This window comes from Ctenopharyngodon idella, chromosome 21 (assembly GCF_019924925.1).
Source record: "Ctenopharyngodon idella isolate HZGC_01 chromosome 21, HZGC01, whole genome shotgun sequence".
Classification (NCBI taxonomy): domain Eukaryota; kingdom Metazoa; phylum Chordata; class Actinopteri; order Cypriniformes; family Xenocyprididae; genus Ctenopharyngodon; species Ctenopharyngodon idella.
Window position 1 is genome coordinate 12,139,411 of NC_067240.1, and position 16,171 is coordinate 12,155,581.

Sequence of the window (16,171 nt, forward strand, 5' to 3'; positions counted from 1 at the left end):
TCGTATTTACTCCGCGCCACATGGTGGCAGCATAAGCAAGTGTTTAGCTGTAAACTGCAGTCTCGAGAGCAGAGAATAACTAAACGAAACCTACAAGCGCAGAAAGTTTATACATGTAGCTTAGTAACTCTAACCTAAAAAAACTATGACGTCGCGATAATTAACTCACGGTTTAGTCCAAAAGCATGGAGGAATTCAACACAACTGTCCGTATATCGGGTTTCGTGTTGAGTTCACTGATGTTTCATCATTTGAACAGTGATGCGGATGTGGTAAGTGGCAAAGGTCCTTTTGTGACCATATGACTGGGTTTGCATTAAATAGCAAACTAAGAAGTCAGATTCGTCCGCTAAGCATTCCCTCAGACCCATAACTTCTGTTACATTTGTACTATGTTTAAAGGAAGGTCTTATTCTTGGAGAGAGTGTAGGAGAGGAGAACTGTAGGATCACAGACTCACAAATTGATCACATACAGTTTGAGCACACTATAAGTAAGTTGACTCTACTTATTACATATTTTCACATAATACTCACAACTCGTGTGCTCAGAAGGAACAAATATCACATGATAGCCATATCAACAAAACACTAGTATCATGATGTTTTCTCTTTTTCAGATATTCAAAAACACATCCCTTGTCATAAACTGCATAGGTAAGTGAATTGTTTAGGATTTTTCCACGAACCTCTTTTCATATAAAGCAGTAGTTCTCAACTGGTTTTACTTTAGGGCCTCGATTTTACATTTGGACATCAAGTGGTTAGCCAATTCGGTACAAAATTGTTTATAATACAGACGTGATTAAATATGTACTGAATGATGATCAAATATTGTAATTTATGAACATTACCATGAACTGCATAGTAAATAATTAAACATGTATACAGTATTTTACTATTTGCATTTAGCAGTTTGTTTATTTTTGGCCATAACTCTATCAGTTGAGAATCAGTGATATAGAGGTTTCAAAAACTGACATTTTTTTCTAATCATTGCCTCAATCCTCTTGAAAGCTTCTACAGTAATGTTGGTGATGTAAGCGAGCAGAAAATAAGACAAATTTTGTCTGATTACAAAACGGTATTTTCCACTTTCTAAATACATTTGGTTATTTTTTTTATATACTGCTGAATAAATGCAAACATGATTTGCATTAACAAATCGTGTTTTTCTTCCTACACATTTACTCGTTGTGTCAAGGAGAATGTGATTGGGTGGTACAGACAACGAAGAAACACCAGACAGCAAATGACCTTCATGGAACAAGTGATTCATCAAAATATGAGAAAGATTCTGTCCAATCAGGAACTTGTTTTCATGCTGCTCACACCCTCTCAGGCAACAGCATCAGGCTCCACACATCGCCTTGAGTTCTCAGCTTTCTTATGGCACAGCAGGTGAGATACACTCAACTCTGGCACACAAACATAAATCAGACTTTTGAAGCTTAGTGAATATAAGTATATACTGTAATTGAATGTGTTTAATATCTCCATGCAGCCAGTACAACAATATCCCCATCTTGGTGAGCAACCTGGGAAACCTTGAACAACAAGACTACTGGAGAGTGTCAGGCACATGTCCATCTTTAGGACAGAGTCAAGCTGTAAATCAACACAGGTACATTCAGAAATTAAGTTTAAAATTCAAGACTTTTTAGTTGTTCTTGCCAAGGCAAACACTCATACATGTATAGTAGCTGTCAAAAGTGGGGAAACATTAATGTTTTTGAAAGAAGTCTATAAGGTGATGATACATGGGGCAACTTTTTGAGCAGTGTTGCCGGGCAATGTTGCTTTAAGAATGGGCAACAAATTTTTATCTGGATACTTTAGATCGAAATTTGTTGCCCATTTTCAATGGGAAAGTGCCCAAGCAACATTGCTCAAAAAGTTGCCACGTGTATCATCACCTTCATGCTCACCAAGGCTGCATTTATTTAATCAAAAATACAGTAAAAACAGTAATATTGTGAACTATTATTACAATTAAAAATAATTGTTTTCTATTTTAATATGCTCACCAAAGTAAAAACAGCAATATTGTGAAATATAATTATGAAATATAATTACAAATTTATTGATTTCTCTATTAATATACTGATATTACTAATAATATATTTTCAAATGTAATTTATTCCTGTCATGACAAAGTTGAATTTTCAGCATCATTACTCCAGTCTTTGGTGTCACATGATCCTTCAGAATCATTCTAATATGCTGATTTGGTAAGATTAAAAAAAGAAAGAGAAATTAATACTTTTATTCATCAAAGATGCATTAAATTGATCAAACGTGACAGTGAAGACATTTATAATGTTACAAAATATTTCTATTTAATACATTCTTTAATAAATGCAAATAAATGGTTAATTGAACTATATATTCATCAAAGAATCCTGAAAAAAAATCACTATTTTGACATAAATGTTAAGCAGCATAACTGTTTTCAACATTGAAAATAATAAGAAGAAATGTTTCTTGAGCAGGAAATTGGTATATTAAAATGATTTCTGAAGGATCATGTGACACTGAAGACTGGAGTAATGATGCTGAAAATTCAGCTTTGCCATCACAGGAATAGGGTGACATTTTAAAATATATTAAAATGGAAAACAGATATTTTAATTCGTAATATTTAGCAATATTACTGGTTTTCTGTATTTTTGTTCGAATAAACGCAGGCTTGGTGAGCATAAGAGACTTCTTCCAAAAACATAAATTTATTTCCAAATTTTTGACAGGTACTTTGTTTATTTACATTTTTGCCTGGTAGATGATAAAATGGCAAAAGCATCCCATAGACTTGTATTTAAGGAGGGGCCCTAGCCATATCTATATCTAGAGATTAAAGTATCAAAGAGATCTGGAGGATCATGGGCAACTACCCTTGAAATCACATAGCAATGCAGTAAAAACATTGGCACCACTCCCAATTTCTTCAGAAAATACAAAAATCTATTTTTTTTTCTTTAGAAGTGATAAATCGTTTTTTATTATCTGTCAGGACCAAATTCTTCTGCTCAGGGGATGATTTAAAAGAGGTCAGAAATGTCAGCGACATGAATGATGCTTTATTAGCAGAAATGCAGGTTAGTAACTACATTTCACATTAGTTACAAAAGTTTCTCCGGTGTGGTTTGAATATCTGTAATCATATGAACTTTCATATCCATCATTTTATACAGAAAGTGTGTGAGGAAGTGGAGAAGGGTGAAAGAGCAGTTGAGAAACTTCAAGAAGACATCACGCAACTAAAGGAGGCGATCGGGAAACAGAAGAATTCCTCAGAGAAAAATGAAAGTAAGATCTATTGTTTCTAGTGCACTTTATATTGATGCTTCCAAGGCCAGTCACACACAATGAACTGAAGCTTGTCATCACAGATCGTAACCCTGTGAATAACTGAATAACATTGTATTTCAGCCCAAAAATGTGCCTCTCCAGAAGAACCCAAAGAGAACATACCTCTGTGCTCAGCTCTGAGAACTCTCTTCCCCGATGCTCCCTCATTACGGACACAAACCCTCACTGTTCAGGGCTTCCCCGTATTAGAACTGTGCTGTAATTCTGACCATAACATTGATATTCCCACTAAACTGCCTCTGATTCTGGAGAATCAATATACCAGGAGGAAGGATGCAGCCCCCAGACTCAGGAAAAAATGCCTCGCTGCTGGTTTTCCTCAGAGACTTAAAAGGAAGAGGAAATCGAATGATATCAGCAAGTCAGCCTCTGAGAGCGGGTCAGATACAGAGATTGAGATGAATGGACAGAGCAGAAGTAACTCTCCTGTCTTTTAAAGAAAAAAAACTGAGCTTGTTTTTATTTCTACAGCAATCTAGCCATGACTGGAAAGCATTACACATTTTATACCTGGAGGTTGCCTTTATCTTGATATGCGTGCTCAACTAAGGTTGCTCTATTTTGTTTAATATCTTTTTTTTTTAAACTTTGTTTGTAAACGTTACTGTGAAAAATTAAAAATTTAATCCACATATGTGGTGTTCTTATTTAATTGATGGATTTTATTTAAGTTCTCATTATAGTAGTACATTTCTGGTTTATCAGATTATTATAATTATGTTTCACTGTTTAGTTTTTTTTTTTCATTTTTTTTTATACCATTTTGTATGTTTGTACAAACCACAGATTTACAGAAACAACAACACAAAGATGGCCTGCAGAGTCACAGTCTTCATACAGAACCTATTCAAAGTGTTTGATACCACAAATATCAGGGTCTTTCATAAACTGTGGGTCCTTCAGAGTGACTGACATAAAACCTGTGGATAGGACAAAGAACTTTGTTAGTCAATTATCCTGGTTTTACTGTACATACATGGATATTTTACTGAAAGCACAGGCATATTTAATTGTCAAAGTTTTAAAAAAGGAGAATCTACAAATAGCTATAAATTCTTACCCATTGAACGAGCTTTTTTTATTGCCTTCGATACCTCCTTCTGCTTTCGACCACACAAGCCTGTGAGCAAGAGTTACGGTGTCACATTTATAAAAATATTAAAGTGAATATTTGAACCCATAATCCTCTCACCTGTTATGTGTCTGCCGTATACTCTGCCTGTGTGTGGTGAAATGAACTGAGACAACAGCTGAAGAAAGTTTTCCAAAAGAATGCTTTCATTATTTTGACAATAAAAATATTCTCTATTTAATATACATATTATTGTTAATTTTACCAACCTGAACGTTTTTAAAGTCTACAGTTACATTACACAGGATGCAAGTTTTAGGGGGTTGTTTGTATGGGTTTTCCATTTTGATGGGCTGCACAAGACATAATTTTGCAATATTAGTGCAAATAATTATTCAAATGGTTCCAGAAAAACAGAACACTTAAACTCTCAGACAGAAACATGTAAAACTCTTGCCATATCATCTTTCTTGGGCGGATCTTGTTGAGATGTTGTCAGACTTCTGATGCATTGTGCTGGAACAGATGAAATTAATTATTCCAACAGGCTGTCATACTTCAAATTCTGTTAAACAGATCAGCATCTTATGTCTAGCCTTAACATCTATGTTAATCACATTATTAGATGTCTATTGTTGATAAAGAAGTCGTGTGCTTCTCATAAGCGTGCTTACGAAAATGTACTTGTCATCTGGGTAAGAGAATAACTAGCTGTCCTGGAAAACATTTGGCATATAAAAAGATTGAAAAAAAAAAAAAAAAGTTACAGACATACCTGTAGCCCTAGGTGTGACTGGTTGCTTGGGAAGAGCCTGTAATAACAGGCGACTAAAAGAAAGGGCAAACATTCCTCTGTCTGTTCAGGAGGCCACCATGACAGTTTCTGCTTTCTTCTTCTGCAGAGTCGTTTAGCGCTATAATGTATAGGTTTGTTGCGATCTACCGACATCTACAGGATCGGAGTAAGTGATCTATGTTTCTAAATGGAAATTTATATCTAAAATAAATTATTGAAATAAATAGGGCCTTTACATATTATACACATAATTGATGTACAATATAAATGATAAACGTGTAATGGCAAATAATATAAATGAATAAAATAAAAGAATAGAACATTTGTATGAAAGCTTTAGTAGTTTTATACATTTTGTATTCTTGAAAGACTTGCACTAAGCTTTTAACTCTCTTTTTTTGACAGAGGGCGTTTAAATGCATTGGGGCAATAAACAATGAAGCAATACGGGGGATAAAGAATTAATGGAAAATAAAATATGGTAAATAGCTATACCTCCCGGATTCACAGACAAGGCTTAAACCTAGTCCCAGACTAAAATGCATGTCTGAGCTTTTTTAACTGAAAGCAACTTGCTTATCTTATCTTAAAATATCCTGGCTCTAAACCCTGTCTGTGAAACCTGGCCTTAGAGTTTTTTTGTTGTTGTTGTTGTTGTTTTTAATAGTTTTTAGTATTTCTCGCATTCTGAAGGGACTTTTGTTCTGTTTTTTTCTCGTATCGACGCTTTTATAGTCACGTGGTCCAAAGACGAACTTCCATTGGCTATCTCCATTATTCATCTTTTCGAAAGTCGTCGTTTTTGATACACACATCTTTGGCTCTTTGTTACTCTTGTCAGTTACTGACTTTGCGTCAGTAATATCACACAATGCTGTAATCTCAGTGTGGAGTATCTTTATAGTAGAAATGTATAATGACAACCACGTACACGACATTGTGGTAAAACGCAACAATTCGTCCTCAAGAAAAAGATCAAGGGATGGCATAAGAAGTCACATCTCTCCAGCCAAGAAGCGGTCCAGTTTCACGTCAACAAAATGCACTTCCGGTGAAGGACACACTTATGCTGAAGACATGACTGACAATAAAGGCACAGAGCTGGTAAGCAGCCTCTTCTTTCTTTTCATTGAAAGATATACGTTGGTTTCAAGCATGATGATGGTGCTTCTGTTCTTGTCCAGTGCTGCAGTGACAATGAGGACTTATTTGAGGGTTATGACAGCATTGTGGGTGACAGCTCCTTTCTAGCTAAGCTTGAAGATGTAGAGCTCCAGATGAGGCAGTGTCATGATCAGCAGACTCCAAACCCCTGTGAGGATGATCTTTCAGACTCTATCTTAGCAGAGGATTTCAGAGACTCACCACCGAGAGCTTTGCCAAGCTCTCAAATTGAATTTCAAAAAGCTGTCACAACCCCACACAAAAGCCCTTCCAGGGGTGCATATAGCACCTCTACCCCTGATTTGATGAATCCCAGGCCAGCTGTCAATCATGCAGACCTCAATGTTAAAAAGCCACCCTCAAAAGCCAGAAGAAGCATGAAAGATCATCTTAAGAAAGTACTGATAGATAATGCAGCAGCATCTAGCACTGTCTCCAAGACCGTACAACAAAAGGAAGCTGTGATGACTGAAGAAATGAGTTTTGCCATGCAGGCCATGGAGTCCATATCAGCTGAGGGGGACCTGGGCCCTTTTTTTGGTCTCCCATCCAAAGTTAAAGACCTTATTTTGAGGTTAAAGGGAATCCAGGACTTGTATGGTAAGTATTTCAAATTTTTTGTTCCATTTCAGATTTATCCTTGTCAGAAACTAGTAAATCTGTGTTTTAATTCTATCACTACTTTCTGTTCTCTTTTGCTTTCAGATTGGCAGAAAACATGTTTGAGTCTGGATTCGGTGCAACAAAGGAGAAATCTCATTTATTCTTTACCAACAAGTGGAGGAAAGACTCTAGTGGCAGAGATTCTTATATTTAAAGAGCTCTTGTGTAGAAAGAAAGATGCCCTGCTTATTTTGCCATACATATCCTTGGTTCAGGAAAAGGTATGCATTGTATTTATGCATGATATTTGTATTATCTAAGCAGTTTGACAATTAGAATGCAAGCAGTTTTGAACAATTATTACTGCATTATTAAAGAATGATAGATGTACTGATTTGCCTTTAGGTTCGAGGGTTGTCTAGCTTTGGAATTGAGTTGGACTTCATGGTCGAGGAGTATGCTGGCAGTAAAGGGAAGTTTCCTCCAGTCAAGAGAAGAAATAAAAACTCTCTGTACATCACAACCATTGAGAAGGGACACAGTCTTGTCAATTCACTAATTGAAAATGACCGTCTAGACAATATTGGCCTGGTTGTTGTGGATGAGGTGTGTATCAAAAATTATTATTAATAAAGTATATATATTTTTTAAAATTGTGTTTTGGTTTAGTTTTGATACACTGCTGTTCGATTTCATAAGATTTTTAATGCTTATACTCACCAAGGTTGCATTTATTTGATCAAAAATGCAGTAAAAAAAACAGTTATATTGTGAACTATTATTACAATTTAATTAACTCTTTTGTATTTTAATATGATTTAAAATGTAATTTATTTCTGTGATGACAAAGCTGAATTTTCAGCATCATTACTCCAGTCTTCAGTGTCACATGATCCTTCAGAAATCATTCTAATAGGCTGATTTGCTGCTCAAGATCCGTTTATTATTATAATCCATTTTGAAAACATTTGTGCTGCTTAATAATTTTGTGTATACTGTAATAGCCTACTTTTTTTCAGGATTCAGCAGCATTTATTTTTGCAACAATGTAAAGATTTTTACTGCCATTTTGATCAGTTTAATATATCCTTGCTGAATAAAAGTATTAATTTCTTTAAAAAAAAATCTTACTGGCCTGAAACTTTTGAACAGTATTGTATATGATAAGCTTTTCAAATGAATGTATGTTTTATGTTTTTTTTTTTTTTTTCAGCTCCATATGCTTGGTGATGGGAGCAGGGGGGCAATTCTTGAAATGACTTTGTCAAAGATTCTGTACATGAGCAGTGAGTATTCTAAAACTCACACATGCAGTAATCTTTACCTCTGTAATGGTCACTCCTTACAGATTCTGATAACCCCATTGTTATTTCCCCACAGAATCAACTCAAATTATTGGTATGAGTGCAACACTAGGCAATGTGGGAGATCTTCAGACCTTCCTGAAAGCTGAAAACTACACCAATGACTTTAGACCCGTAAGAATAATCTCTGTGTGACTGTGATTTAATAAGTCTTTAAATTTGATAAACTCAATTCAAATAAATAACTTTTTTTTCTCTAGGTTGAGCTGAAAGAGTATGTAAAAGTAAAGGACAGCATATATGAAGTTGATCCAAAGGAAGAGACATGCTTCAGTTTCTCACGACTCCTGGATTTCAAGGTATTTTTCAAAGCCTTTTTCAGGGTTCCCACTCATCCTGGAAAACCTTGAAAACCTGGAAAATTGATGACAAATTTTCCAGTCCTGGAAAACACATGGAAAATTAGAGAAAATGTAAAATGTCCTGGAAAATCTTGTTGTTGTCCTGGAAAATTATTTTTTTTAAAAGTCCTTGGGTTTTTCTTTAGTTGAGAACAAAGAGTTTATCACTGGCCCAAAACAATCACCATTAGTTGCAGAAAGTGCGATGTTTTGACACGTGAGAGTAGTATTTTCAATGATGATGTTTAGTCTTGTGTTGCCACTTGCAGCAGTTAGCTAATGTTATTAACTGCTCAAATGCATGCAGCGAATGTTAACTGGTAACTAATCCAGTAACTTGCTAACTACAGTGCATGCATAATTATTATGTAAGTTGATTTTCTGATCATATTTTTTTTCCTAACACATTTTACCAATTCCAAACCAATCAATCTTAATAACTACTATTCATTTTGTATTTAATCATGTATAAGTGAGATATTGTTCATGAAGGCTGGAAATGCCTTGTATTCAGGTGTGCAGAATTATTAGGCAGGTTTTCTTTTACAGATAAAATGAGCCAAACAAGACATTTAACTCAGACTGTAAAGTCAAAAATTATTAAATGCCCATGAGAAGGATGTAATACTAATACAATACTAGAAACTGCAGTTAAGGCATGACCATTGGACAGCAAAATGCTCATTGGGTCAGCAGGGTCAGACAAAAACAGCTGGAGAAGAGAAGACACGTTAACTGCAAAAGAATTAATTATTAAGGTGGAGAATTAAGTGTGAAACCATCAGGACCCCTTTAGTCTCCAGCGCCACCATTTTCCAGAACTGCAACCTACCTGGAGTCTCCAGAAGTGCAAGGTGTCAGGATCTCAGAGAGTTAGGTTAGGTAAAGAATCCCAAAAATGACCCCCACTTAAGAATCACATACTGAATTGTAGTAAAATGCAAGAAGACTGATTTTTTTTATAGGCTTTATAGACAGACAGATTGAGAGGACCTGTACCACTGTTTGAAGAATTCATCTTCCAGAATTTGGCAGTAAGGTGTGGGAGTTCATTTTTAGTCCATCTCCTGCCCTGAAAAGTCCATCTTGCAGAGATAATGATCATCCAAAACTTACTGCCAAAAAAAATAGATGTGTGCATTGTGTAAATGCAGACTAATAGACCTGCCACATATTTTATTACGTGTTATGGATATCTTTGTTGTTCATTGACTTTGTCTTTGACTAATATTTTCATTTTCAAATAGTAAAACAAAACATTAAAATAGTTCCAATGACTGACACTGGCAATGTGAACAATTTGTCATTATGTATGATTAAGAGCTCATATTAAAAACTGATTTTATAGTTAAGTCATGGCAATAAACTATGGAATATTGTTTCCGCCACTGAATAAAAAATAAAAAAGGTAGCCTAATTGCAACTTTTTATCTCACAATTCTAAAAAATTCAGAATTGCGAGTTTGTATCACACAATTCTGACCTTTTTTCTCACAATTATGACTTTTTTTCTGGCATTTGACAGTTTATATCTTTATATCTTGCAATTGTGATTATCAAATCACAATTATGTAAAGTCGCAATTGCAAGAAATTGAAGTCGGAAACAAGCTTCCATAGTTATAATGTATGTTTAAGAGCTCATATTAAAAACTGATTTTATAGTTAAGTCATGGCAATAAACTGTAGCTATACCTTTTAAAAACTTAGAGAGCAATATATTACTATAATATATTATTATTATATTAAGGGCGTGATCCTGGTCTTTTATTCTCATTGTTGTAAAATTGAAAATGTCCTGGAAAAGTCCTGGAAAATGATCGCTGAAAAATAGTGGGAACCCTGTTTTTTTTAAAACTCAATAAGGTATCGATCTGCTGAGCTCATTGAACTTTTGTGCAATGGACTTTCACAGTACTCCAGTGGAATGCAGAAGATGGACCCTGACCACATCATAGCTCTGGCAACTGAAGTCATCCCACAGCAGTCCTGCCTCATTTTCTGTGCCACCAAGAAGAACTGCGAGAATCTAGCTGGAATGATCTGCAAGTATTTAAATAAGTGCGTAGACCTTTAGAGTCCTTAAATGACTTTTACATTTTTTGTGTCATTGACATGAAATGAGACTTCTGCAATCTTTTAGGGAGTTTCTTAAACACAAGAAGACAGAGAAAGCCACACTTCTGGGTGAACTGAAGAGCAGTGGGAATGGATCCTTGTGTCCTGTGCTGCAGAAGACTGTGCCCTTTGGCCTGGCCTACCACCACAGCGGCCTGACCAGTGATGAGAGGAAGCTGGTGGAGGAGGCCTATTCCTCAGGGGTGCTCTGCCTTCTCACGTGCACCTCTACTCTTGCTGCTGGCATCAACCTCCCCGCACGCAGGTTTGTCTAGGCCCAACTCGAACCCATGTAGTCCCAGATTAAATCGTTCTCAAACCTGGATTAAAAGAGATTTAAAAAACTGTTTAAGTATTGAAAGGAGGTTCTTAATAATGTGCATGTGTTTCTTCCCAGGGTGATTCTGAGGTCCCCATATGTAGCTGCAGAGTTTTTAAAGAGAAGTCAGTACAAACAGATGGTGGGCAGAGCAGGACGAGCAGGTATTGATGCCATGGGAGAGAGTATCCTGATCCTGCAGGAAAAAGATATAAACATGGTAAAGAACACAGATATATTATATTATATTGCTGTCAAACGATTAATCGCGATTAATCACATCCAAAATAAAAGTTTGTGTTTACATAATATATGTGTGTGTACTGTGTATATCTATCATGTATACAGAAATACACACACACGTGTATGTATATATTTAACAAAAAAAATATATAAATTATTTATATATACAGTGTGTGTGTATGTGTGTGTGTATATATATATATATATATATATATATATATATATATATATATTAGTGCTGTCAAACGATTAATCGCATCCAAAATAAAAGTTTATTTTTATATAATATGTATGTGTACTGTGTATAATTATGTATATATAAATACACACATACATATATATTTAAGAAATATTTGCATGTATATACTACATATATATTTATATAATTTATATAATATATAAATATAACAAATTTTCTTAAATATATACATGCATGTGTGTGTATTTATATATACATAATTAATAACAATACATATTATATAAAAACATTTATTAATCGCGATTATTCATTTGACAGCACTAATATATACATGTATACATGAAAATATTTCTTAAATAAATACATGTATGTGTGTGTATTTATATATACATAATAAAAATACACAGTACACACAATTATATTATGTAAACACCAATATTAATTCCGATTATTCATTTGACAGCATTATATTATATTATATTATATTATATTATATTATATTATATTATATTATATTATATTAATGTATACTAATGTTTCCTCCCCAGGCCAAAAAACTATTGTCTGCACCAATGGAGAAGTGTTATAGTAACCTGTTGCATGATGGAGGGAGGGGCCTCCTCAGTCTCGTCCTGTCACTCATTGGCCTGAAAGTATGTGAAATATTTTGATGTAATGATAAATTATGTCTGGTTTACACTTGCAAACACTAAACTGTTTCCTTTGATTATAGATAACTACAACTGTAGAACAAGTGAGGGATTTCATGAAAGGCACGCTGCTTAGTGTGCAGGAGGCTCAGGTCAGTCCAGAGAGGAATTTGTGGGATCTTACAGTGGAATCTATAGAGACATTGAAGCAGAAGAGCCTCATTGAAGCCTCTGCTGATGTACATAATGAAACCATTCTCCAAATCACCAGGCTTGGGAGAGCAACATTCAAAGGTAAAACAGAGTGTGCAGCAATTCAATAACTTGATGCATTTACCACAGGGTGGCAACATGACCTTGTTTAGAGATCAGTCAGTTCTTGTCTACTGTCTATTTTTATTATTTATCACTGTTTTTTTCAGAGCCTCCCTTTTGTAATTTTTTCCATTTAAATAATTGCTTGTCATTTCAGGTTCAGTAGACCTAAATTACTGTGATCTGCTCTACCAAGACTTATCAAAGGGGCTGGAGGGTTTACTCCTCAATAGTTTTCTTCACTTAGTCTATCTGGTTACTCCATATGACATGGTGCATCAATGCAAGCCAGATTGGATGATCTACTTCAGACAGGTGGGATTTGTTTCGGGTCGGTATTATTTTTAATGTTTATGTTTACCAAGTCTCCATTTATTTGATCAAATATACAGTTAAATTTTAATTGTCTATTTTTATATATTTTAAAATTAAAATAATTTATTTCTGTGATGGCAAAGCCATTACTCCAGTCTTCAGTGTCACATGATCCTTTAGAGAAACTAATATTCTGATTTGGTGTGCAAGAAACATTTCTTATTGTTATCAATGTTGAAAACAGTTAATATTTAATAATGCTGCTTAATATTTTTCTGGAAACCGTGATGCATTTTTTCAGGATTGTTTGATTTATAGAAAGTTCAAAAGAACAGCATTTACTTTGAAGTAGAATGTTTTTGTAACATTATAATGTCTTTACTGTCATTATTCATCATTTCAATGCATTCTTGTTGAATAGAAGTATTCATTTCTTTCATAAAAAAATAATGTGCAACAGTGCTTTTATTTTGAATATCGACTGTTAGCCATTATTGTGCTTTTCCTTAGTCTCAACTGATGTGTATTCATACTGAATACGAATTTTTCATTGTACCAGTTTACAAATTTGTCAGCTGCTGAGCAGAAGATGGCCACTGCAGTCGGAGTGCCTGAAAGTTTTGTGGCTAGAAAGGCAGCGGGACAGAGTGTGAGGAAGGTTGGTAAAAACAGCATTCCTCTCATGCTTTAGAGTACCATACGAGCGATTCACAACCTTTTTTTGTTTGAGATTAAACAACCTAGGTATAATAAGCCAAAGAGTGCAGTAGAAAGATATCATTAGCTAAGATTGTTTTAAAAATAAATATATTTATATATAAGTGGTTTGAATATATTACCACTTAAAGCATTATTCTCTTAAAACATTTGTAGAGTATTAATGCTAAATCTGCATTCTGAGGGGAAAAAGTTATATTTATTTCACAATGGATTTTTTTTCTTGTTTTCTTCTACCTGTGTCTCAGTCTGTGGACATTGTGGTAGTGAATAGGTTGTATCTTGCCCTAGTGCTGTACTCCCTACTGAAGGAGACAAACCTGTGGAACGTGTCCGATAGGTTCCAGCTGACTAGAGGCTTTGTTCAGACTCTCCTCAGCTCAGCTTCTGCCTTTGGGTCCTCCGTGCTGCACTTCACTGAGGTTAGGGCACATCTAGGCAGCATTTAAGGGCGTTTTCAGACCTGTAGATTGTTTGCTTTGTTTTGAAATAGAGACTTAAACTGTTACAATGTGGCAGTTTCTCCTAGGTTCGGTTCGCTTTCTCAAGGCAATATTTCAAAGCGTGCCAAAATGTGTTTATGCAATGCAAGTCACACGTGAGTGAAACTATCCTATTGCTCAGAGTACGCCTGTTTATGTTCTTCATAGCATCATCCATCAAGATGGATTGACAAGTTAGCTCTGTAGGCTTATTGTGGCTTTATCTGCATAGCTGTCATGGGAATCAAAGCATTCTTGCAATGCACCTGTTTCGGTGAAGAGCAATTAGACAACATTTTAAGATGAAGAGGCGCTCTTTGGTTTTCAGCTGCGATAACTAATGTGCTCACCTCATCAGACACTGCTGCATTTTATGTAACTTATTTCCCATGATGATTTATGATACAGCTTGGTTTGTTGGTCCATTGGGTTAGATTGCACTCTCACCACAGTCGAACCGCTCCAGAGTTTTTTTCCCGACCGATCTAAGCGTGATTTCTGTGTTCATATATGCCGAAGCGAATCGAACTGAAGGGGGGAAAAAGCGCCAGGTTAAAAAAAAAAACGAGCCAGGTGTGAAAACGCCCTAAAACATACAGTATCGTCCTACATATTCTCTACATCTGTTCCTATCTTGCAATCAATAATTGATTATAATGCTATGAGATCTGTCTGTCCATTTCAGGAGCTGGAGGAGTTTTGGGCCTACAAGTCTCTTCTCTCAGAGCTGACCCGTAGATTGACTTACTGTGTGCAGGCTGAGCTCATTCCACTCATGGAGGTGGCTGGAGTCATGGAGGTGTGTGTCCTTGCTGCTCGGTTTCTGTAGAATAGTTATGACCAGAACATTTGCTTAAAAGCTCAGTTTGTGTGCTTTTGTTTTATTCTTCTTCATTCTCTTTTGATTTAGCATCGTGCTAAGCAGCTATATAACGCAGGTTACAAGACACTGCCGCATCTTGCCAACGCAGATCCACAAATTCTCGTCAGAACTATTGAAAACCTCTTCAAGAGACAAGCCAATCAAATTATTGCATCAGCAAAAGTAAGTATTGCACTATATAGCAGCATTTTATTTCCATATTAGCTTTTTTTACATACAAATCTATCCAAAATAGAAATTGTGTCGTCATTTATTCATCCTGAAGCCGAACCTACATGACTTTATCTCTTCTGTGGAACACACAAAAATGCATTGGAATCAAATATTGATGTAAGCCCTCAAAAAAGATGCAAAATCATCAGAAAGGCATTATCAAAGTATTTCCTCACATGATCACAATCATATGACTCGAGAAGACTTTTTGAGGCTAGGCATATTTTGTCCTAATTTTTTGTCATTGCATGCAAAATACTGACCAGGGCTGTGTTTCTTAAAGGGATATTTCACCCAAAAACCTGCATGAATTTCTTTGCTCTGCTGAACACAAAGGAAGATATTTGGAATAATGTCAGTAACCAAACAGATCTCACCCCCCATTGACTACCATGGTATTTATTTTATTTATTTATTTTCCTTTGTGTTCAGCAGAACAAAGAAATTCATACAGGTTCAGAACTAATTTAGGGTGAGTAAATGATGACAGAATTTTCATTTTTGGGTGAATCATCCCTTTAAAAGCATTGTCAGCCTAAGTAGATTGTGGAATCATTGTCAACTTATCTCATGATGCATTTGAGAAACGTAGCCCATGACATTCAGGAAATTTCTCCGCCTACATCAGAAAGAAAGTCATACAGGTTTGAAACAACATCAAGGTGAGTAAAGGAATTTTAATTTTTGGGTGATGTATAAAAGAAAACACCCTTGTGTATTCATCATGTTAACTTTCTCTGTTCATTTTCAGATGTTAATAAAAGAGAAAGCAGAGGCCTTGCAGGAGGAGGTGGATGATCTGCTTATGCTGCCATCTGATCTCCCATCTTTGTAAATTCTTATGTTTATTTTTTATTTATATGATGTAAATAGTATGTATATTATTTAATCTATCTGTGGCATTATGTAAACTATGTTGTGCCTATATGTCTGGCTGAAATAAAAATGGGAGTAACTCCCGATTTTGTAACATCTCTGTTACTTATTACCATCATCATGTGTTATTTTAT

At 35.3% G+C, this 16,171-nt stretch overlaps 3 protein-coding genes across 3 annotated transcripts; 2 read left to right on the forward strand and 1 right to left on the reverse strand.

Moving 5' to 3' along the window:
- The first annotated feature begins 39 nt into the window (after positions 1 to 39).
- Positions 40 to 4,000, forward strand: abraxas1 (abraxas 1, BRCA1 A complex subunit). Its single transcript, XM_051877774.1, has 9 exons — positions 40 to 272; positions 403 to 493; positions 620 to 656; positions 1,017 to 1,083; positions 1,204 to 1,400; positions 1,504 to 1,623; positions 3,010 to 3,094; positions 3,191 to 3,305; positions 3,429 to 4,000. Exons 1-9 carry the CDS (start codon positions 186 to 188, stop codon positions 3,803 to 3,805), a joined length of 1,176 nt encoding a protein of 391 aa, XP_051733734.1. The 5' UTR covers positions 40 to 185; the 3' UTR covers positions 3,806 to 4,000.
- Positions 4,001 to 4,004: 4 nt separating this feature from the next.
- On the reverse strand, positions 4,005 to 5,368 carry mrps18c (mitochondrial ribosomal protein S18C). Its single transcript, XM_051877807.1, has 6 exons — positions 5,216 to 5,368; positions 4,898 to 4,956; positions 4,710 to 4,793; positions 4,561 to 4,618; positions 4,429 to 4,488; positions 4,005 to 4,288 (listed from the first exon to the last, which is right to left on the reverse strand). The coding sequence occupies exons 1-6, from the start codon at positions 5,286 to 5,288 to the stop codon at positions 4,212 to 4,214; spliced, it is 411 nt and encodes a 136-aa protein (XP_051733767.1). The 5' UTR covers positions 5,289 to 5,368; the 3' UTR covers positions 4,005 to 4,211.
- Positions 5,369 to 5,986: 618 nt separating this feature from the next.
- helq (helicase, POLQ like) lies at positions 5,987 to 16,133 on the forward strand. Its single transcript, XM_051877703.1, has 18 exons — positions 5,987 to 6,340; positions 6,421 to 7,000; positions 7,106 to 7,284; positions 7,409 to 7,609; positions 8,217 to 8,289; positions 8,384 to 8,481; positions 8,568 to 8,666; positions 10,623 to 10,768; positions 10,851 to 11,090; positions 11,223 to 11,364; positions 12,135 to 12,239; positions 12,320 to 12,530; positions 12,709 to 12,866; positions 13,426 to 13,524; positions 13,832 to 14,005; positions 14,751 to 14,864; positions 14,976 to 15,110; positions 15,913 to 16,133. The coding sequence occupies exons 1-18, from the start codon at positions 6,146 to 6,148 to the stop codon at positions 15,994 to 15,996; spliced, it is 3,033 nt and encodes a 1,010-aa protein (XP_051733663.1). The 5' UTR covers positions 5,987 to 6,145; the 3' UTR covers positions 15,997 to 16,133.
- The last annotated feature ends 38 nt before the right edge of the window (positions 16,134 to 16,171 follow it).